General features: G+C 44.7%; 1 protein-coding gene across 1 annotated transcript; it reads right to left on the reverse strand.

Annotated features, from left to right (window-relative positions):
- Window positions 1-565: 565 nt before the first annotated feature.
- Window positions 566-5050, reverse strand: LRRC55 (leucine rich repeat containing 55). The gene is made up of 2 exons (XM_036765369.1): window positions 4348-5050; window positions 566-925 (listed from the first exon to the last, which is right to left on the reverse strand). The coding sequence occupies exons 1-2, from the start codon at window positions 5048-5050 to the stop codon at window positions 690-692; spliced, it is 939 nt and encodes a 312-aa protein (XP_036621264.1). The 3' UTR covers window positions 566-689.
- Window positions 5051-23113: the final 18063 nt, after the last annotated feature.

The raw sequence follows: 23113 nt of genomic DNA on the forward strand, positions 1-23113 counted from the left end.
TAACTAGGTGCTAAGTTCAGTTGTGTTTATGCCACTGAAGCATAAATGCTGGCTGCACCCTCTGAATTTTAGTACCCTGGGGAAATATCCTGATTGCCCCACCCTAGTTATGGTTCTGTCCTCCACTGACAGAGTTCTTTGCCCTGTACAGTTCACATGGTCAAGGGTCCCAGGATGGCATGTCTCCAGCTCCCCTACAGGTTGGGTCTCCCTATTCTGAAGTGATGAGGATTGAATGCAGGACAGCAAATGGGGCCTTGAGAATGGTGATTATTCTGGGTGATTACCTTAATTTTTGAAGCTACTACAGTTGATGAAGAAATGAAGGGAGACTGGCAAAAGCCAGGAAAGTGTTTTCTCTCATGGTGGCAGTAGCTGAGTAGGAGAAAACCTAATGGACCTGAAGGAGGTTGGTATAAGAAGGGGTTATTATTGAAGGTTTCTGAGCTTTTAGCCATCAGGAGTCAGCAGAGCCAATAGCTGGAAGATTGGCATGAAGGTTGGTAGAGTACTGGCATCATCCCCTAATGACTAATCTCATCTTAACAGTGACAATGGTTGGCAATGCCTAGAGTGGGGAACCATGGAGCTGGCACGGAATGGGGCCTGTGATTTTCTCATCCTTGCTGGCCTAGCATTGTTGGTGGTAGCGGCACTTAGCAAAATAAAGGGAGACCAGGGAAACTGAGTCAGATCTCTTCCTCTTCGCTTGCCTTGTTCCAACGGTGGCAGCAGTTAGCAGTGATCCCCAGGAGAAAATTGGTGGCCACAGAAGCGATGGAGACCACGAAGCCCACAAAGGCGATGAATAGGTAATCATCTAGGGTCAAGGTCAGGTGACAAGCTTTGAAGCTTTCCTCTGTGAGGGAGAACAGTGGGGCACCCTCCACTTCTGGGGGGCCCCGGCACTCAGCCAGCTGGGAATCTGCAACAGAGAAATCAGAGAAGCCTTTTGATCGCAGGGAGAGAATAGAACCCCTACTCCCTGGGGGCAGTGCCCCGCAAGGATGGAGTCTTACCGCTCCAGCTCAGCTTGTATTAGGGACTCCCTGAGGGTAAGGCCTGTGCTTGTTACATATCAGCTAGCTGTCTCATGGCAAAATGTTGCCATCTTTAGTCAGGGCAGGAAGCATTTTCTACTGTTAAGGAACAAATTTTGAGTTGCCTTTGGTCTCACCATGCGAAGGGTAATTCCTTCTGTTGTTGCATCTGGATTCACAGTGGACCCACCCTAACCTTCTGAGGTCATTTTCACAGTGGCTTGGTACCTAACTGCCATGGTGCACAATCTCTAACTTCATCACGTCAACTTATTTTCCCTATATGGGGACACCCAGGCCAAGAATCCTGCCCCACAATATCAGGCCACTGAAGCCACTGCCCCATCTTCATATCAATAATCTTAGATTAAAAAATAACTTTATATAACAAGTCACTAGTTGATTCACACAGTCCTTCTGGGAAGTGGTTTAGTATCGTTATTCTTAGAAGGGGAGTAGCCTCATCAAACCCATTATTGGGTCACCTGTCTTTGGCAAAGCCACATCATCACAGTAAGGTCAGGGGATGTGACAAGAAGGAGAAATGGGAGGCCAGAAAGAAAGAGGAGTGTAGAGTTCCAAGTTTAGTGGCCTAAGAGAGTGTGGTACAAAGAAAGACACAGGGAGGCAGGCCTGGAGCCTGGGTTCTAATCTTATTTTTGCCACTGCTTTACTGTGATCTTGCCTAAGTCAAATGGGGCTTCTCTAGGCTTTTAGCTTTGTGTCCGTATGATTGTATAATTGCATCTGTATAATTAATCAGGCAGTGTGCCATAGTGGATAGAGTGTTGGATTTGGCTAAGTCAAGAAGACCTGGATTCAAATTCCACCTTTGTTACATATTAGCTGTGTGACTCTAGGCAAGTCACTTAACTTCTCTGGCCCTCGGTTTCCTCCAGCTCTACCAGGGAGTTGTTCTGTAAGTACAGCACCCAGAGCTGAGGAGGTCCTACTAGATGGCCTCCAGGGCCCCTCCCATATCTAAATCTATGGTTTTACCATGAGAAAGAGATCGAGAATTTATAAGGACTTTCTGAGCTCTATGATTCTATGTTATGAGATAATGTTTATAAAGCTCTTAGCACAGCTCCTGGCACATGGTAGGCACTTAATAAAAGCTTGTTCCCTCCCCACTCTCCTTCTCTTTGGAAGTGCTAGTGGTCTGGAAGGGCAGAAATCAAGTGAAGGGACGAAGAAAACGGGACTTTATTACTGTCTCCAAAAAGTCCTGAACACCTGTTTTCTGTGGTTTTTCCCATGCATTTAAGAACAAAATAAAGGAAAGAAACATCCCCCTAGAGTTGTGCAGTATTTGAAATGGCTCCATCCATCCCTTCTCTCTGTGTCCCATGATGCATCCCCATTAGTGCTTGGCCCAACCATCTGAACCTCACATGTGGGTTCTCCAGCTATTTTCAGCCCTGAGGGAGTTCCTTCCCACAGCTCAGTGGAAGAGATGTAGTCGTGACCCACGGCCCCCATACTATTCTGGTCCTGGGCCCATCCACACCCACACCTCAGCCCTCCCCGAGTTCCCTTTGAATTTCCCCTACTCCTCTGCCCTTTTCCAGTGGGCTTCTTAGCCCACACTGTAGGAAAGGCATATCCATGCTCATGTGCCATATCCTGCTGTTTTGGCCATTGGGCAGGATTTGGAGGAATGCAGTGTCTTGCTGGGCTGAGCCTTTCTCACAGAATTCTGCTATTTCAGAAATGTCTCAGGTTTGGTTGTGACTGCTAGCTGCACTCACAGCTGGACCTGTAGAAACCATCTGGTTTGGCTAGTACTTCAATTTGGTGCTTTATCCAGACCCTTTCAACCTCCAAATCCTGGAGAAACTGGAAATTGACTTGGACTTTGTGGCCACTTTTTAATTTTCTGGGTTCCCAAATCCCAGACTCACATCCGATAAAATTCTGCCCAAGTCCCTTAACCCTCTCCTGAAATCCTTCTGATGCTAATACCATCTAGCATTTGAATAGTCCTTTAAGACTGGATAAGTAATTTACATATGTTATTTCAGTTTATCTTTACAACAATCAGCAAGGTAGATGATATTATACATTCAATTGTACAGATGAGGAAACTGAGACAAGAGAGGTTACATGACTTGCTCAGGTCATGCAGATATTAAGTGTGTGAGGAAGGATTCCAACTTAGGTCTTCCTGACTCTTAAGTCCAACATTCTATCCACTGATCTGCCTAGCTGCCAGCTGTGCCCCCAAAGCCTTAGTTAGGCAGTGGAGGGGGGGTGGTGGTGGGAATAACAGTGGTGTTGGATTTGGAGACTCTGGGTTTGATCCCAACTCCAACACTCCCTAAATGTAAGACCCTTGGCAAGCTACTTCCCTTTTCTGGATCCCAGCATCCTCCTCTTCTGTAAAATGACAATGTTAATACACTACCCAACTCACTGGGTTGTTGTGAGAAATGTACTCTAGAAAAACGAGCTAATATGATCATGACCCAGAATAGAATAACTTCTCTTTGTTTGGAGTGGAGCCTACGTAATAAGAAGAGTAGGAATAGTCAAACTCACATTTCTACAGCATTTGAACCCAGGAGCTTGGGAGAGGGTCTTGTGTCTGGTCCTTATTTCTTTTCCATTGTCTTTAGTCAACAGATGGGCAAAGGAAAGGCTGGATTAGATAGAAGTCAGGGGGCAGAGTTGAAATCCTGCTTCTGCCACTTACCTGTGTGACCTTGAGGAAATCACCTGTCCTCTCTGTCCTCAGTTTCCTTCTTGGTAAAATGAGGGAGCTGGACCAGATGACTTCTAAATTCCTTTCTAGCTCTCAATCTATGATTCTAGGACTCTGCTTACATCAGGTGAGTGCATTCTTAGCCTATGATCTCTGAACTTGTTTTTCAAAACCATTTTGATAGCTGTATTTATTGAATAGAGTTGGTGTCCTTTGCAGTCCTATGTAATCCTATATGCACTTAAGCACATTAGTCTGAGAAGAGGTTAATAGACTTCCCCAGACTGTCAAAGACAGCCACAACACACACACACACACACACACACACACACACACACACACACACACACAAGGCTAAGAACGCTTGTGGCTTGGCCCCTCTTCAAGAGCATTGGGTTTCAAATCAGAGGCTCTGCATTTAAATCCTTTCTTTGCTCTTGATCATCTATGTAACTGTGGGCAAATAATTTTCCTTCTCTGGCTTTGTTAAAAGAAGGGGCTAAGATCCCTTGTAGATTAAGTCCTGTGATCATGTGATCTCCCCTTCTCTCTTCCTCCAAGGCATCTGGCCCTTCCCCCCACCCCCTGTGGACCATCTCCTACCTGCTGTACAGCGCTGAATCTTATTTCTCAGCCACTTCAGGAGGGGCTCCATGGTACAGCCACATACCCAGGGGTTCCCACCAATCTGCAGGGTCACTAGCCCAGGCAGACCCTCCAGGGCCTCAAGGCTGAGGAAGGCCAGTCCCCCATAGCTGAGGTCAAGTTCTCGGAGCTGGGAGAGACCCTGGAAGGCCTGCGGGTGGACTTTTCTGAGCCATGGGTTATGGCTCAGGTCAATGCGTACCAGCCCTTGAGCCTCGAGGAACATGTCAGCAGGGATGTGGCTGAAGTTGTTGTGACTCAAGTCCAAGTGGGCCAGTCTCTTAGCGTGGAGGAAGAGCCCAGGGGGCAGCTCTACCAGGGAGTTGTTCCGTAGGTCCAGCACCCAGAGCTCCCCGTAGCAGGTAAGGTAGCCTGGTGGGATAGTGGCAATGCGATTGTGGGCGAGGCTGAGGTTTCGAGTGTCCAGTGGGAGGTCAGGAGGCACAGAGAAAAGGCGCTGGCTGCTGCAGTCGACCACTTGGCTGCGGCAGGTACACAGGACTGGGCAGCTGGCGACAGCATCAGCCAGGGCCAGCCCTGCTGTTAAGAGGAATGAGGCCAGCAGCAGGGCTGGCTTCAGAGAGCAGGTTGGGACCAGCTGGGACCAAATGGGGCCCATTTCAGTCCTCTGCCAGCAGCAGCATGGCCAAGAGGAGCCCATCACCTTGGGTCTCAGAGAAGAGTCACTGGGGCAAGAAGGCAGCTACATTGTGGCCAGGGGCTGGGGGAGGTGGGGCTCCTGTTCATGGATTGTCATTGGCTCTGGCCAGCCTGGGAACATGGGAAGCATGAAAGGGCTCCCCAGGTGAGAAGCACCAGCAGGATTCCTTTGGTGGCACCTGGTGGGAATGCAGGGAGGCTCAGCCAAGGCTCCTGGGGTTCAGGAAGATGATCAATGCCGTAGAAACCAAGGGAGATGTACAGTGGGACCAGCTGGCAGCAGTCCTTGAAACTATGGCCCAGGATACTCTGGGCCATTGAAAGTCATCAAAGATCACAAGATATTCTTGGTTAAGTGTCTCACTGGGGGATAGGGGAGGGCTGAAGGCTCAATTTGGCACCTCCCCCACCCCTACCTGGGTCCCAGCACTTACTCAAAGCCACTGAAATCTCTTAGGGAGCAAATCCAGTCCTCTGGATCCTGGCACTCAGGGCTGCAGAACCCATCTCATGGAGATATTTAATAGTCAAAGAGAGACAAGGGATTAGCCTTCTGGGAAGGATACCCAGATTGAAGTGAGTCTCCATGGGTCCCACCAGGCGGTGGCAGGATCCTTAGCAAGGGAGACTTTTCCTGTGCTAGGGAGAATACGACCAGAATAAACACTCGCCTGAGGTGTCTTCTGTCTGTGTGTTACTGGAAAGGTTTGGGTAGACCATGAGTCCAGGAGATCCAGGAGCAGGAGAAGACTGAAGGATCACCAAAGAGAGAATCTGAAGCCTTCCCTCTAAGCCAATTCTGTGCCTAGCTCTGAACTTGCACCTAGTCCAGGGTTCTTTTCCTTTATTCAGCAGGGAGTGGTTAGAAGTTCCCACTGCATCATCTGCCAACAAGATTTGAAGAGCAGATGCTTAGCAGGGGCTCAGAAAAGGAGACATTTGCTGCCTGGCATATTCCTATGGCCTTCTTCTTATGGTCTCCTTTCTCCTCCCTTCCCTTTCCATGCCCTTCACTTTGTGGCTCTATCTCAAAAGTCCCTCCTTGATGCTGACATCATACCCCTTAGCTCTGGGCTCCTCCAACCTTGGACCCCTTCTCCAAATGGCTGTTAACTGACTGATTGAGTTGCAAGAGAATCTCCCCTTCCCTCTAGTGACCGAAACCCACCTATCACAGTGAGAATCCTGTGGTATAGCTAGTCCTTTACCTCTATAGCTGTCTTTCCCTCCAATCCACCGCCCCCATTAGCACAAATACACACCTACCTATTCTATAACACTCACCCAGTAGGGCTGGACTGCCCTCATCATCTCAGAAGAGCCTTAGCATTACCTCCCAGAACACCTTCCGTTTGATTGACCCTTTGCCTCCACCCCCAAGCTGCCTGCCCTTCCTGGTACTCACCTCCTTTCACATCTTTGCCTCCAGTTGCCTCTCACACAGCCAGCCAGAGCTTCCTCTACCATCTTTCACACACAGTACACACCCCTACTCCCAGCATCCTTTTCCATGAATGTTCCCCTCCCCCACGCCCTGCACCTGCTCCCCTCCCTCCCCCAGACAGCGATATCATCGTACATGGGTGGCCTTGTACCACCTTTCACACCCCTTCCCCTAGAGACACATTATCCCTTCATGCCTGCTGTTCCTTGTGCTCCTCCAGCCTTCACCCACCCTCTACCCCAGCATCGATGCCCCCTCCCAACCTCAATTCCTGATTCAAGAAAATGACCCCAGTTCTAGACTTAGTCCTGCCAGCCCCATGGTCTCCCAGGTGCCTTACCTTACTCCTATCCTTCTTCTCACTCTTTATCCCCTAAAGCAATTACTCACTCTGGCCCAGGAACGCTGCAATCAGTGTGGAGGCAGACAAGGATTTCCCTCTTGGAATCCCAGGTTGTTTCAGGAGAACAGCTTGCCTTCCTTCCCTCCTTTTCTCTTTCCCTCCCCCTCCCTCTCCTCCTCCATGTCTCCGGGCTCCCTGGCCAGCACTTCCTGAGGCTTCCACCTTCTGTCCCTTTCAACCCTTCTTCCCTGAGATGGGTTGAGAGAAAGGGGAGCTTGGAGGAAAGTTCAGAGGACCCAAATGCCTATTCTTGAGACTCAGCTAGTGCCAAGGCTGCTGGAGTGTGTGGCTTCAGCCAGGTCTCCCTCCCCTTCCTCTCTCCCTCCTCCCCCCTCCCTCCCTCCCTCCCTCTCTCTTTTTTTCCTCGAGGGCCAGGTACTGACGTTTCACTGTCTCTTAGCAACTGCCTCTACATCTCTGAGCAACAGCAGAGCTGGCTACAGACCCCACCAAGATGAGAGAGAAGGGGAAAGAAAACACAGTTGGGAGACTCTGTAGCCACCCACAGAATCTTAATAACAGGGAGAGGGTAAGAGAAAGGAGAGGCAGGGACAGACAGGGGAAGACAGAAGAAGAGAAGGGTGAGGAGCCACTCAGGGACAGCCATTAGGAAAGGAACAAGAAACATGGAAACAGGCAGCCATGGGCAGAGATAAGGATGGAGAGCCCAATGTGAGCTAGTCTATCCAGAAAAGGGGGGAAAGAGAAACAGGGAAAAGAAAAAAGAAAGAACATCATTAAGAATGGAGAAAAAGGAAGAGAAATGCACCCTCACTGAGATTTGTCTCTAGCACTTCTTATCAGGGTACTGCCTTGACTCAATTAAGGCACCGTTTTTGAATAATTAAACTGACAAAGAGGACTCCCAGAACCCCCTGTTTCTTTATGATTGAACAAGTGCAAACCAGATAGTGGACTCAGAGCGTGTCAAATGGCTATGTGAGGAGACAAACCCCATTTTCCCCTTGGACAATCCCACGGTCTGAGCTGTGGCAGTATGGTGGAATGAATAGAGGAATGGACTTGAAGTCAAGAAGATGTGGGTTCAAATCCTGCCTCTGACACAAACCAGCTCTGTGATCCTGAAAAAAATCACTTAACTTCTATGGGCTTCAATTTCCTTAGGTGTAAACTGAGCAGGTGAGATTAGATGAAGTCCCTGCCAGCTCTCAGTCTATGATCCTGTGATTTATCCAGATCTCTGGGACTGAGGCCTTAGGCTTGAGGCTGGGTAGCTTCCCTCTTTGCGTGGCTAGCTAAAGCTTAGGAACAGTGAGTGACCAACCACCACATTCAGGGATGTGATCAAGAAAGTTATGGATTGCTGGGGAACCCGGGGTTTCATGCTATACAGCTGTCCACGAATCCAGGATGGTGCAACCCATTGCAAAGCACTTCAGGAGAGAACAGTTCTCCAAAGTACGATCCGTGTTAAAAGTCACATGACAGGTGAAAAGCTAGCACCATCTTCGGCTGGATTAGTTGAGGAAGGGTGTCTATAATTAGGAAGGAGAGAGGCCTGTTAGCAGTAGTCTGCCCTCATTGGGTCTCCCTGGAATAATGTGTTTGTTTCTGAGAACCACACCTTGGGAAGGGCATTGAGGAAGAGGAGGACCCTGCAGAAGAACAACCAGGATGGTGAAGGACCATCCCAAGGCCATGCTAGATGAGGATCAGATGAAGAGGCAAGAGATGTTTATGTGGTGAAGAGAAGACTTAGGGTGAACATGAGAGCTGCTTCGGTGTGTTTGAAGGGCTATCAAGTGAGAGGGCCTGGAGTTCTTCTGCTCAGCCCCAGATGGCAGAATTAAGAGCAATAGACGGAAGTTACTGAGAGGCAGATGCTAGTTTAATGTAAGGCCAAACCTCCCGAGAAGCAGAGCTGTCCAAAAGGCAGAATGAGTGGCAAATTGGGGTGCAGTCAATTGCCCATTACTGGAGGCCTTTTGATGGGAGCTGGATGACTGCTTGATGTTCTAGAGAGACTTTCTTTTGATGTGATGACCTCTGCAGTAAAACTCTGAAATTCTTTGATTCTGATTCTAAGCAAGGCTGAAATTTCTTCCTTTTCCCATAATGATAGGTATGATAGATATGATAGATATAATGATAGATAATGAAGGTAAAATCAGGTCTCAGGGATATTTACTTTTCCTTAGGTTAAATGAAAGGAGGCCCTCACTTAAGCCAGTTTGGATGGAGCAGGGTGGTACCGTTCATCTGATTCACCCTGACACCGGATATTCCCAGAGGAGCGATGCCAGGTGGATCCCCGGGACTTGTCTAATGCTTCTATGTTTGGCAAGAGAAAGTGGAGACATTAAGTTAGAAGAGGAAAGGAAGCAAAGGCACATTTAATTGGCACCTACTATGTTCCTGGTACTTTATAAAATGATCCTTCCAAGAACCTTGGGAATGTCAGAACTGGAACAGGACCTTAGAACTTAGGAAGGGGCCTCAAGATGTCAGTGCTGGAAGGGACCTTAGACCTTGAACGATTAGAACTTGGAGGGCCTTTGAAACATTGAATGTCAGAGCTGGGAGGCACTTTAAGAACTCAGAATGTCAAAACCACAGGAGGACTTCAGAGGTTATCTGGTCCAACTCTTTCATTTCACAAATAAGAAAATTGAATTCCTCAGAGGGGGCATGACTTGTCCTGAATCTTAGGAGCTGATTTGGGGGTTGAACTCAGGTTTCCTGATTTCCAGGTCAATGCTTTCCTCACTAAGCCAGTTTCCTATCAATGAAGTCAAGAATAGAGTCTTCGTAAACAACCCAAGTACGAGTGTTGCTCGATTGCCGTTTGCAGCCTCGCTGGCTCCCCTTTCCTGACAATTCTACAGGCCATTCAGTAGGGGCCAAGGCCATTCTGTCTCTTCTTTGGGTTTGCCCTCCCACTTCCCACTTTAGCGTGCTATGTGGCATTGAGTTATCTCCACCACTCCATCGCAGGCCAGTGCTGGGTGGGGCCCCTGCCTTTCCAGGAAGCCCAGAGCAGCTTCTTTTCCGGAGGTTCTCTTCCATTCTCCTGGTCACCCTGCTGCCTAGAATCTGTTCTCTGTCTGCTTTGTCCTGTTCCTTCTTGCTCATCTCTGGCTTGCCCTCTGGCATCTGAGTATTTCTGGTTATTGTCTGTCTGGCCAATTAGAGTTTATAAGAAGGGCGAAAGGGTAGGCTTTTTTCTTTTGTTTTTCTCTGAAGCCCCTAGTGCACTTCACAGTGCCTGGCACACAGTAAGTACTTGGTAATTGCTTGTTGACTTACCCAGCTTCTGACCTAATGTGAATCTTGGCCCGGACTCCTCACATATATCCTGACAGTGACTTACCAGCTGGAGCCTGATCCAATGCCTGTTTGGTCCTGAACAAATATCTGTGCTTACTCAGTCTCAGCTTCCTGTCTGCCTAGTCTATTGAGAATCACTTTGCTTCTTGGAGCCTCAGTTTCTCCATCTGTTAAATGGAGAATTATGGCAATTATGATATTAAGGAAATAAAAAACAGTTATTGTGTGATGTGTGGAAGTTTCCCACCCACAGTATTGGAAGAGAGGCCATTGGAGAGTTGTCGATAGGAAAGATAAAGAAAGAGGTAGAAGATTGGCAGTGGCAGCCACAGATGGGGAAATGTTCTAGCTCTGACATTCTACGTTCTATGTTCCAAGCTTCCTTCCAGGTCACCATATTATTATAGTTCCTATACTGTATCTATGTTTAATGTTTGTTCAGCTCCTTCCTTCCTTCCTTCTATGTTTGGAGCTCTCTTCCTGTTCTGACTTTCTAAGCCCCCTTCTACCCCTGATATTCCACATTCCATGCTCTCTTCCAGCTCAGACATTCTATGTGCTAAGCTCTTTCTGATTCTTAAATTTTGTGTACTAAGCTCCCTGATGGTTTCTGACTCTCACGAGGCTGATGCATACCTGGGCTGAGCCTGGGTCATGTGACTTCCAAGTGCTTTGTCGCATCTTAACTGGACCTTTCCCTGTATGTTGTAATCAGCTTAATCTCACTGATCTTTTTTGCTTTTCCATCTAGAGGTTCACAAGACCACAGATTCAGAGGTGTAGAAGACATTGGAAGCCATCCAAATCACCTTTTTCATTTTACTGATGAAGAAACCGAGGCCTAGGAAGTTAAGTGACTTGTCCAAGGTTGCACAGTCAGGAAGCATCAGAAGCAGGATTTAGATTAAGATCCTCTAACTAGGGAGTTGATGATCTTTTCCCTATGCTCACTTGTCTCCTTTCTCTTTTACCTTCAAACGTACGCTCTTTTCTTCCAACACTCTCTACCCCCATTTTGGTTGAGGGGAGGTATTGGCTATGCTACTGCAGGATATTAAGAGACCCATCTCTGACTTCTTATAGAAGTGAAATTATTCCCACTTTACATTAAAGAAGACTGAGGTTCATATTTCGGCCTAATGCCAGAAGAAATTGCCTAAAAATCAGAACTTTCCAAAAGTAGATTGGATTGCCTCAAGAGGTGATGGGTTCTCTCTCCTTGGAGTCCTTCCAGCAGAAACTGGATGACCACTTGTTGGCATTTTAGAGTGAGATATGAGTTGGACTAGCTGGCAGCCGAGGTCCTTGCCAACTCACAGTTCAGAGGCTTAAGAGCTGAAGCAACTTCCCCAAGACAAAACAGGCAGGTTTCTGGTCTGGAGCTCACACCAGTATCTCCCGATTAAAATTGGGCTCTTTCTATCACATGCCACGTTCTGTACTTTGCACTTTAAGAGATACAAAGGAAATGTAAGAATGTGGTTTCTGCTCTTGGAGAGTTTACCATCTGCTTGGGGACATCCCAAGCTATCCCACATGAAGTCATTTTTGAATAATTTGAAGTCAATAAAATTAAGTGCTAACCTGTGCAGTGAAGGCTGATGTAGGGGCTCAGAAAAGTGAGCAATAAATGTGGTACGGTGGAAAGACTTCTGAATCGGGAATAAAAGGAACAGCTCCATGACTTACTGGCTGTGTGCCTGTAAGCTCTCAGCCTCAGTTTCCCAATTTAGGGAGAGTGGATTGGTCCCTTTGAGCTCTAAATGCCTTAATCTCATGATCCCATGATGAAGTTGGTGGGAAAGTTTTCATGAACAATGGCAGAAGCAGTCTCATGAGTCCTGCCCCTTAAAGATATTCAAGCAGAGGCCCTTTTGGGGGGTGTTGTTGAGAGGATTGATGTATCCTAAAGGTTGAGGTTGGACTAAATGCTCTCTGAGGATTCTAGGAGTTTTAAGGACAGCATTTGCTGTCTATGTATCTTTTGCTGTTGTTCGGTTGTTTCAGTCGTGTCCAACACTTCATGACCCCGTGTGGGGTTTTCTTGGCAAAGATACTGGAGTGGTCTGCTGTTTCCTTCTCTAGCTCATTTTACAGATGAGGAAACAGAGGCAAACAGGGTTAAGCGACTTGACCACGGTGATACAGCTAGTAAATGTCTGAGGCCAGATTTGAACTCATGAAGATGAATGATTTTAACTCTAGGGCCAGCACTCTCTCCACCATACCACCTAGCTGCCCCATTTCTATCTATCTATTTATCTATCTATACCTACATATGTATATATATTACACATATACACATTTATATCACACTCATATATGTATGTATACATATTTTTTATTATTCTCTTCTGATCATCGATGGAGTTCAGACAGAGACAGTCCTGGGAAAGTCACCGATTTACCGTAGTTCCTATACTGTATCTATGTTTAATGTTTGTTCAGCAGATTATTGTGTAGGCAGATAAAATGGTCGCTCTTTCTACCTAAATAAAAGTATTGGGATGTTAGTTTGTTTTCTACAGACTCACTGAAAGCATCTTTGGGACAACCACAGAAGCAGATGAGATGATGATAATGGGATGATAATGGACTTCTTCCATGGTTTTGACTTCTTCTGCCAGATCTCCATATTTTGAGAACTTTTCATGCTATGTACATTGGAGGTGGGAAGTATTCAATATGGCCACATTTATTAAAAACATTGTCCTTAAATTTTTATGGTCAGTGTCAAGTCCGAGGGATTATGGATAACAACTTTGTTGTTGCTGCTGCTGTCATTATTACTAGAAAGAGAATCAGGGAATTTCTGAGGTGATCCTGTTCAACCCATCGCTGACCATGAACTTCCTCTCTAGCTGAATTCCTGGGGGTGAGGAGGCCATCCCACAGCCAAGCAAGGTGGCTCATTCTCTTTGGCAGCTTTTGTCATTAGTCTATTTTCCCATATATCAAGCCAAATTCTGCTTCCCAATAGCTTTCCTTGCTCCATATTCTACCCCATGGAGCCAAGCAGAACAATTCTGATTCATCTTCCACATGACAGCCCTTCAAATACTTGAGGACAGTTATCCTGAGATAGGGGTGAGTGCTGGCCACTCCTCAGCTCTACTTAGTTGCTGACGGTTGAGTCCATTGGGTTTAGCATTGTTGAAAGGAAAAGAGGGGTATGATTATGGCCCGCTGGGTGAGGTTCTAGTCATTCCCAGCCCTGGTTGTGAGTAATAACTAATAATGAATAACACACAAATAGACAAAAAAATGTGATTACACAATAACTGTCTCTGTGAACTTGGTTGAACCACTTCCCTTCCCTGTAAAATAAGTGAATTGGATTATCTAATCTCTTTCTAGATTGATATTTTATGTTCTAAGATCCTTTCCACCTCTGATATTCTATTTTCTATGTTCTAAAGTCCTTTCTAGCCTAAACTTCCTGTGTTTTCTGCTCTAAGACTTTTCAGTTCTGGCATTCCATGTTATATGTTCTAGGGTCACTTCCAGTCCTAATAGTCTATGTTCTATGTTCCAAGGTACTTCCCAGGTTCTAAGTTCCCTTTAAATTCTGACATTCTATGTTCTAAGGTCCCTTTCAACCATAATCTACATTTTATGCTCTAAGCTAAATGCCAGCTTTGACATTTTATGTTCTATATCTTAGGGTACCTTCTATGTTCTAGGGTCCTTTCCTATTCTGATATTCTATGTTCTAATGCTCTCAGGTCTGTTTTCGCTCTAACATAATGTGTTCTAAGGTCCTTTCCCATTCTGATATTCTGTGTTATGTTCTAGCTCTCTCTGTGCTTTGGTGTTCTGTGGTCTAATTCAGAGCACTTCCGAGGTGATCCTGTCCAACCCATCACAAGGTCCCTGACTTCGTATCATGATCACTTTGGCATATTTCAGTGTATGCCTCTTGGTCCTGACCCTTGCATTGTGCAGGCTAAATGCTTTCCCCTCATCAGGTGTCTGCACCTTTCAAATATTTCCCCACTGATATCATCTTCCACTTTAGTCACCGCTCAGGAAAGCTGCACATATTTAGCTCTTTTAATCTCTTGCAAAGCCTTCTCTCTGGTCCCTGACAGTATTGTCATCCCTCATCTCTGTGCTCCCTAATTCTGCTTCGTCCTTCCTCTTGGGCCATCCAAAGCCAGTGCAGGACTCAGCCTCCTGACCCTGGCCAGCAGGCTCATCAGACACTGCTGCACCAAAGCCTCAATGACTCCAGGAGAAGTGGGCTCCGCATCTTCTGGGAGCTCCGGAGCGAGGGGGCACTAGCCTCTGCTTCCTCCTTCTTCTGACACATCCGCCTCTGCCCACAGCCCGGAATAGCAGCAGCCTTTGTGTTTGCCATCAAGGACTGCAAACACAGCCAACTTGCCTCTCATCTATACTCCAGGTCTGTCGACATCAATGCTTTCCAGGTTTCTGCAGCCACTGAAGAATGGGTGGTTTGGGGCAGGCAACAAAAGGCAGACTGGCTCCTCGGAAGGGGTGTGAGCCTGTCTCAAAGGCCACACCTTCTTGCTTCAGGGATGAAAAGGTGATGCAGAGTATGCAGAGGGGCCACTAGGCTGCTCTCAGTAGTGGTAATGATGGCTCTTTCTTGGGGGTGCAGGGATAGAGGACCACAGAAGCATCACTGTTCTAGCCACATCGAACACTTGTCACCCATCTGCTCTATGTGTCTGTATTCTCATCTGTAAAAGAGGGGATTATATTCAGTTGCCTCTATGGCCCCTCCCAGGTCTAAAACTGGAATCCACTGCAGCCCTCCTACTCCAACCCTATTTAGTCTTGAGGCTCAGAGGTGCCAAAGGATTCACAGGTTTGAAGCTTGGAGGAACCGTACACATGATTTAGTCTGTAGCTTCTCAAACCTCTTTGTGTGTCATGGATGGATGGACCCCTCTAGCAGTCTGGGGAAACCTATGGACCCCTTTTCAGAATAATAGTCTTAAAATCATAAAATAAAGTATACAAGACTACAAAAGAAACCAATTATATTGAAATGGATATACATGTGTTCATATCTCTATATATTCAAAATCTATCTATCTAATCTTGTTCACTTGCTTAAAGACCTCTGTTTAGTACTACTTCCAGCCTTATAGGTGAGGAAACTAAGTCATGGAGAGGGGGAACTGACCATAGGGGAAGGTGTGGCTGACCTGGAAGTCAGGAGGCCTGGGAACTAGAGAAGATTCTGACTTTAACTTGCTATGTGATCTTGGGCAAGTTATTCGCCCTCTCTAGGGTCTCAATTTATCATTTATAAAAGGAGAAAGATGCGATGGATTATCTTTTAAGATTTCCCCCCAACTCTGACATTCTGAGTTTTAATTTAATTTCAGCTTTGACATTCTGATTTCTAAGTTCCCTTCAAGCTTTTGATAATTTTATGGCTGTGTGGAGAGGTATGGAAGTTTTAGTGTGCCTATAGCTTGATATGGATGTCATGGCTGAGAAAAAAGAGCATGCAGTGAGAAAGGAGAAGTGTCCCAAATGAGGGAATGTCCAACAGTACTGCTGTAGCTTGCTCTGGTCAGATCATACTGCAGCGTCATACATGTAATGTCACTTTGGGGTGTCATGTTTTAGGTTGAATGCTTACAAGGTGGACCATATCAAGTTCCATATAGTCAGCATATCCATGGTGACCAGGATGGACCCTGAGACAATCAACTGAAAGATGGGGAGAAGAGAAGGTATGTGTGGGGGACCACTGTAGTAATCTTTAAATATTTGAAGGGCATATTGTTCTACTTGGTCCTAGAGGGTGGCACTAGGAGCAACGGGTGGGGGGAAGTTGAAGACAGGCAGATATAGGGATGGGGTCAGGAAAAATTTCCTAACAGAACAAATCAAAAGTAGATTGGGGTTGCCTCAGGAGGAAAGGAGTTCCCTGTAACTAAAGCCTGGACGACTACTCTTTGGAAATTCTTGGTCAAGGATGGCTTGAATTACATGGCTTCTAAGATTGCATTTCTGTGATTTTGTATTTCTATGATCTGTTCTGTGTTCTAAGGTCTTATAACATCTTCTATTCAATGTTCTACGGTTCTTTTCAGTTCTGATATTTTCCACATTTCCACTTTTCAGTTCCACATTCTAAAGGCCCTCTCAGATCTGACATTCTGTATTCTAAGGCCATTTTCCAATTTTTAATTCTCTGTTTTATATCCTAAGACCCATTCCAGCTCTGACATTCTCTATTCTATGTTCCAAGATGCCTTCCAACTCTGTTATTCTCTTTATATTCTGAGGCCTTTCCCAGCTCTGATGTTTCCTATTCTATATTCTAAGGTCTCTCCCAGCTTTGACATTCCTTATTATGTGTTCTAAGCTCCCTCTCACATCTGGCATTTTGCTTTATATTCTAAAATCTTCCCTACTCATAACATTTTATGTATCTATTATACAGGGTCACATTTGAGGGCATCTGATTAGCTGTTGGTCTGTTTTCCTAATTAGCTTTTCACTGTATACAGTAGTCAGCTGGCAGTCTCCCAAGTTTTAATGCATTTTGTTTTTTTCTAGTCCCATGTTCTGCTACTCTTGGTTATCTGGTGTGATTCCTCTCTTCTTGCCAGTGTGGCGGATATCTTTCATTTTAGTACCTTTTGCTAATGTTTGCCATCTTGTGGCATCTGCTTTTGAACAGTTCTTCAACGGAGGTGGTCTGAGTCCTAATCTCATTCTTTCTCCTCTGACATCCACAAGATATATCTCTCCTGTTCCCTCCCCTCCCATCTTGTCCCTGCATTTTCCCCCTCTTCTATCCATTCTTTCCCTCCACTCCCTCTTCTCTTCTCTCCTTCTCTTTTTTCACTTTCTTCCTAGGCACACAGAGGTCCCCAGGCTCTTATTTCTTAGTCAGTTGGTTGTGCACCAATTTGAGTTCTTACATGACAATGTCAAATGAAATTTGGGGATGCTCTGAGGAACAGGAATGCCGGTAGCAGTGACAGAGAGGCCCCCAGGGGAGAGAGACAAGCCAGAGTCACTGCCTGTCATACAAAGGGGAAAGCTCTGGAATTCCTGGGGGTTGGTAGAGCTGAGTCATCCATACTCAAGATGCTGTCCATTCAGCCTCTGGCATTCATCAACAATGACTCTCTGGCTGGCAAAACATTATGCCTGAAAGAAGTGAACCACTCTGGTGACAAGATGGTTATTGTGACCAATGTACTCAACATTGCTGCTACACCTGTCCTTCAGACAGATACCAATAGGTGAAAGGTACTGTTCATTTAGGGTACATTAAACCTAGTGGATAGCCCCAAATGTCCTTTCTCAAAATGAGTCTCTGCTTCTACTTCTTAATTTGAATTTATTTTTAAAACGTAAGTTTTATTAATATCTTTTGTTTTTTCATGGTCGTCATTTCTGATAGTACGGTCGAAAAAGACTTGCCTCTGGAATCAGAGGTTAAATATTGCCCCCGACCCTTACCTACCTATGTGACCTTGGATGAGTCACTTAATCTTGCTGGCCTTAAGTTTCTTCATCTGTAAAACGATGGGGTTTGACTAGATCATTTCTGAGATCCTTTCCAGCTGTGGATCTGTGATCCTATGAGTCCTCCTCTCTGGAATGGAACCCATCCTTGTAAGAAAGAAAAACAGCTAAGCAAAAAAGTAGCGATGTTTGACAATGTTTGCAATGCCCTAGTAGTCCCTTGGCTCTCTTATAGCTTATTTTTTCTCTCCCACAGATCTGAGCCTTGGTGAATGTCTTCTTCCTACCACAATCTGCTTTAAAAACCCAAACCCCATTTTCTTCTGAACATCTAAATAGCTGAACAAAACAGAATATGTTTAAAGAAAGATTTTATAATGTTGTTCATAGTCACTAGCGAAAGATTGGTATTTTTCATTTTTATTGGCGATCATGGCTTAGTTGAGTACTTGGTACCACTGAAGAACTGCCAGCCCTCCTGGGCTATATCCAGTCTTTATCAGGAAATTATGAACAAGGGAGAAAACTGGGAGGCAGAAAGAATGACCAGAAAGGAAAGGAATGATTAGTGAGAGCTAGGAACATCAGCAAACAGTCTGTCCGTAAAAGTGAGTATGATAGTAAGGGTTCTTTTGTCTTTCACAGTGTGGGGTTGTCACTTTTCTGGGCCTTACTTTCCTCATATATAAAATGGAAGAATTGGTTTCTAAGGTCTGGTTCAGCTATTCTATGTTCTAAGGTACATCCCAGCTCTGGCATTCCATGTTCTGAGTTTTTTTTCCAGTTCTGACATTTTGTGTTCATTTTTTTTTGACGTTTTGTGTATCATTTTTAGATCAAACATCTTATGTCCTACGTCTTTTGGCTTTGATATTCTCCAAATCCAACTGATGATTCTAAAATGACACTGTGATGTCCCCTAGAAAGAAACATATATCCCAAACATTACCATTATCTGGGTAAGGAATAAAATAACATAAAATTCCTGTTTCCATCCTCACTGGCTATGTGGCATATGGAACTGCCACTCTAGATGTTGCCTCCTTTTCCTTGATTGATAGCCCTCTCCTAGCAGCGATATTGAATTGGGGTTGAGATGAATGGCTTAGATCAGTGGACCCATAATAGGTAGGAAGATAGAAAATGTCAATTCCAGTCTTTCCACTGATTTGACCAACATAGGCAAGCAGTTTATAACCTCCTGTCTCAGCTTCCTTAGCTGCATAGTGATTCTAAAGTCTGTTCAGGGTCCCTGGAAAAAAGCTGCTGATAAAGGCAACTGGAACACCCTTTGCAGAATCAAAGCATTTGCTGTGCCTGGTGCTGCTATTATTAACAACAGCAGAGTGGGAAATGGTCTGGATGCAACTGAAGGAAAGAGCAGCAATGGTTTGAGGGCCCCTGTGATGATATGATGGTCACCAAAAAAGGAAAAAAATGATCAAAATGTCAGCAAGAGGGAGACCAATGTGTCCTCAATGACCCTGAACTTTCTGCTAAGCATCACTATTGACCCAATGACAAAAGTCATTCTTGTTACAGGGCTTGATGGGAGTCAGGAGGGCCTGTTAACTAGCTGTGTATCATTGGGCATGTTGCTTCTCTTCTCCAATTCTCTGTTTCTTTACCAAATCAACCAATTGTTATCAAGAATCTGGTATAGACAGAACACTGTCCAAGGTGCTGGAAGAGGCGCAAAGTTTAGGTAAGACATGGTTGGTCTCTGTCTTTCCAGAGTACAGAGCTTCTACTCTAGTAGGGAGTTAAGATACCAATCAATTAATCAATAAACATTTCTTATGTGCCTACTATCTGCCTGGCACTGTGTTATACCAGCACAGATAACAACAAAGTACTATGTTATATAATAATGGCATTAGACATAGCAAAATTAGTGCTATATGAGGAGGGAAAAAGGTATTGCCAAGTGGTGTTGTGCCTTTAAGGATGAGGAGGAATTTAGCAGTGGAAGGTAGGAAGAAAGTCATTGCATGGATGGTCATTTTGGAAGATCATTCTAAGGTCATTGTAGCTGGGCAAAAGCCAAGGGATAGGAGAGCACAGTGAACAAGGAGTTTTCAATTTTGACTAGCTTAGCTCTTCACCATCTTTTGCCTGGACTATTTCAATAACCTCCTAATTGTTCTCTCTGTCTTCAGTCCTTCCCCTCTCCAATCTATCTTCCACAGAGCAGCCAAAGTGATTTTCCCAAACACAGGTCTGACCATGTTTCTCCTTGGCTTAATAAACTCCAGTGGCTCCCTATTACCCCAGGACACATTATTCTCATTTTTATACTATCTCCAATCCAGGAAAAGTTACTCTTCTTGGGGCAATTCCATCTTCCATCTTCATGACTTTGGAAGGCTGTCCTCCATGCTTAGAATGCACTTCCTTTTCACCTGTATTTCTTGTAAAGTTAAGCTTTCTTCAGAGGTCAGTTTCTGTCACCTTCCATAATATTTTTTGGTTTTAGTCAAGCTGCTAGGGTCTCTGAAATTATCTTGCGTTTATTTTTTAAACATTTGTATATATGCTCATAGGTAAATGTTACATCCTAAGTAGAACGTAATCCCCTTGAGGGCAGGAGCTGTTTCCTTTTTGGCTTTGTTTCCCACACTTTGCATAATGCCTGGCACATTGTAGGCATTTAACAAATACTTGTTGATTAAATGGATTTTTGTATAGTGTGTGTGACCACTAGCAAGTCATTTACTCTCTAAGAGACTCAGTTTTCTCATCTATAAAATGAGGATAATTAATAATTATTTTTTTTGCTCAGCCTAGCTTATAAGACTATGGTAATTATTTATCAACTATGTATATATGCATGTGTCCTGGGTGCAGTTCCTATTCCAAGAATCATTTCTATTTCTAAGCTCAGCACTTTTCTCACAACATTTGTTTTTGTTTTTATCACCGTCTTTTTTAAACATTGGTTGCTAAGATCACTAGTATTGTCTTTCTGTTCATCAGACCCCTCTCATTTAGACAGGATGGCTCTTATCTTCTAGTTTCAGATAACACAGTAAGATGTCACATCTTTGGGATAGAAGCTTGAGCTTTTCAGTCAGGATGGAAGATAGTGGCTTAGAAAGTATTCTGGTCTGGGAGTTAGAACTTCAGCTCTGTTCCCTGGAGAAATCTCCCTGGTGCGGACCACCAACTAGAAGTATAGTTTGGATAACAACCAGTTTGAGAGTCTGCCCTAAAAAAGCTGAACAGTCTGACTTTTGGGTGGCTCTACAACAGAGGTTAACTTGGGGGTCCATGAACAGATTTCATTGAGTCTGTGAACTTAATTGGGAAAACATTATATCTTTATTTTTACTAACCTTGAACAGAAATTTACCATTTCTTTTAATTATGAAAGTAAGTAGGGCATCATTACTCTAAGAAGGGATACATAGTCTTCATCAGACTGCCAAAGTTGTCTTTGAAAGAAAAAAGTTTAGGGACTCATGCTTTACAATGAGTTGCCATGTTTCCAAGTTTGTGGTATGAGAAGTCCAATTAAATTCCTAGGTTGCTCCTTAGAGAAAGGAATATACTCATGGTCAGATGGGCTAGGCAGAAAATAGGTCTTTAGGAAAGACTATAGAGTGTAATAAGAACAAAATAGGATGAGGAGAAAGAATCCTTGGGTTCTAGTATAGCTTTGCCTCTTTATGGCCTTGGGCAGGTCTCTTAGCATCTCTGGGCCTCAGCTTCTCAATCTATAAATTGAGTGACTTAGATTAGATAATTTCTAAGGTCTCTTTCAGCTTTGCTATTCTATGTTTTACATTCCAAGGTTAATTTTTACAAAATCACAGAATTTGAGAGTTGGAGTGGACCTCAGTAGTCATTGAACCCAATCCATACACAGTTATAATTTTCAATATTATACACTGGACAAGTTGTCACCCAGCCTTTGTTTGAAGACTTCCAAGGATGGGGATGACAAGTGGTCATCCACTTTAGGTTTGATATTAAATGTTTTAAGGTCCCTCTCAGTTCTGAATTCTCTCTTCTAAGGTCCTTCCCAGGTTTGAAGTTCTATGTTTTAGAGCCCCTCCCAGGTCTGAAGTTATATATCCTCAGGTCCCTTGCCATCTGAAATATTCTATGGAGAGAGAGAAGGAGGGAGAGAGAGAGACAGAGACAGACAGAGACTGAGAGACAGAGAGAGATCTGAGGCTCAGTAAGATATTTTGATCATGTTCATACAACATGATTTCACTCTTAAAGTGGAGTAATGGAGAAAAAGCCCAAGGAGCTTAGTGGATCAACTCTGCTAGAGAGAGAGAGAAAGAGAGAGAGAGAGAGGGCATGACTAAGAAACAGGAAGGGAGAAACTCCAAGATTTTTGAGGAGGAACAGAAGTAAGCCTCAGAAAGACAATCTGGGCAACCTAAGGTTTTTCTACCAAATCTGTGAAAGTTCCCAGAGGATGTTGGTGAGGCATCACTTTCAGGAAAGACCCTGAGTCACAGCAGTGGCCAGATGGTAAGTACAGCAACTTGAGATATCCTCTGTGTTCAGGAAGGGCCACAATTGGGGAGAGTCATGGATTCATAGGCCCTTCAGAGTGATTTAGTATGGACAAGTGGGAGGGGGGTGGTGATGGAATTAAATTGCAACTAGATAGAAGGCAGCATCCTGGACTCTTGGTGAGAGCATTAGTTGAAGGGCTACTCTAGGAATAACCAGTGTGTATTACTCATCCTTCTAAACTTGTCCACAACTAACTTTACTCTGGCATATGAGAACATCTGTGGTCCACCAGAGCCTTCCACCCCTCTATCAACTCATCTTCACTTTCTGGCTTTTCCAACCTTGTCTCCCACTGCACTGCAACACGATTCCCTCAGCTTTGCTCCCATTAGTTGGTTTTCTGTTGTCCACACATATAGTTATAGATGTCAGAGCTGGGAGGGACTTTGGAACAGAGAACACAAACTGTTCGAGATCAGTTAGCTTCAAGCCCCTCATTTGATCCAGAAGAAAACTTCTAGCGAGATAGCTAATCCAAGGTCATGCAGTGGATTATTATCAGAGCCAATATTAAAACACAGGTCTCCTGACCCCTGAGCTCACACTCTTTCCAGAACACTATGCTGAATCTTGCCATGAATCCAAAGTTGTTTTTGGAAGGGGTCAAGCTGAAGAGGACTTTGTGGAAGAGAAGGATTTTCAGAAGTGATATGAAGGATGGGGAAGGATGTAGTTTGGAAGGTAGAGGGACAAATTGATGGGGTAGTGGTTGCAGTGGATACTATTATGTTCAAACAAGAAGGGAAGTTTTCTTGGATGCTATTATGTTCAAATGAGAAGGGAAGTTTTCTTGTGCTTGTCTCCTATTCCTCCTCCTCCTCCTCCTCCGCCCTTCTCTCTCCTGTCTCTTACAGTTCGTCTCTCTTTTTACTGCTGCCATTCTTCCTTTCCCTCCAAGATTTCTGCCTTTGATAGCCTTGGGAAGA

This window comes from Trichosurus vulpecula, chromosome 6 (genome assembly GCF_011100635.1).
Source record: "Trichosurus vulpecula isolate mTriVul1 chromosome 6, mTriVul1.pri, whole genome shotgun sequence".
Classification (NCBI taxonomy): Eukaryota; Metazoa; Chordata; class Mammalia; order Diprotodontia; family Phalangeridae; genus Trichosurus; species Trichosurus vulpecula.

Coding starts and splice junctions, on each gene's coding strand:
- LRRC55 (XM_036765369.1), bottom strand. CDS start 5,050: ATGGGCTCCTCTTGGCCATGCTGCTGCTGGCAGAGGACTGAAATGGGC. Junction 926..4,347: donor GATTCAGCGCTGTACAGCAG/GTAGGAGATGGT, acceptor TCTCTGTTGCAG/ATTCCCAGCTGGCTGAGTGC.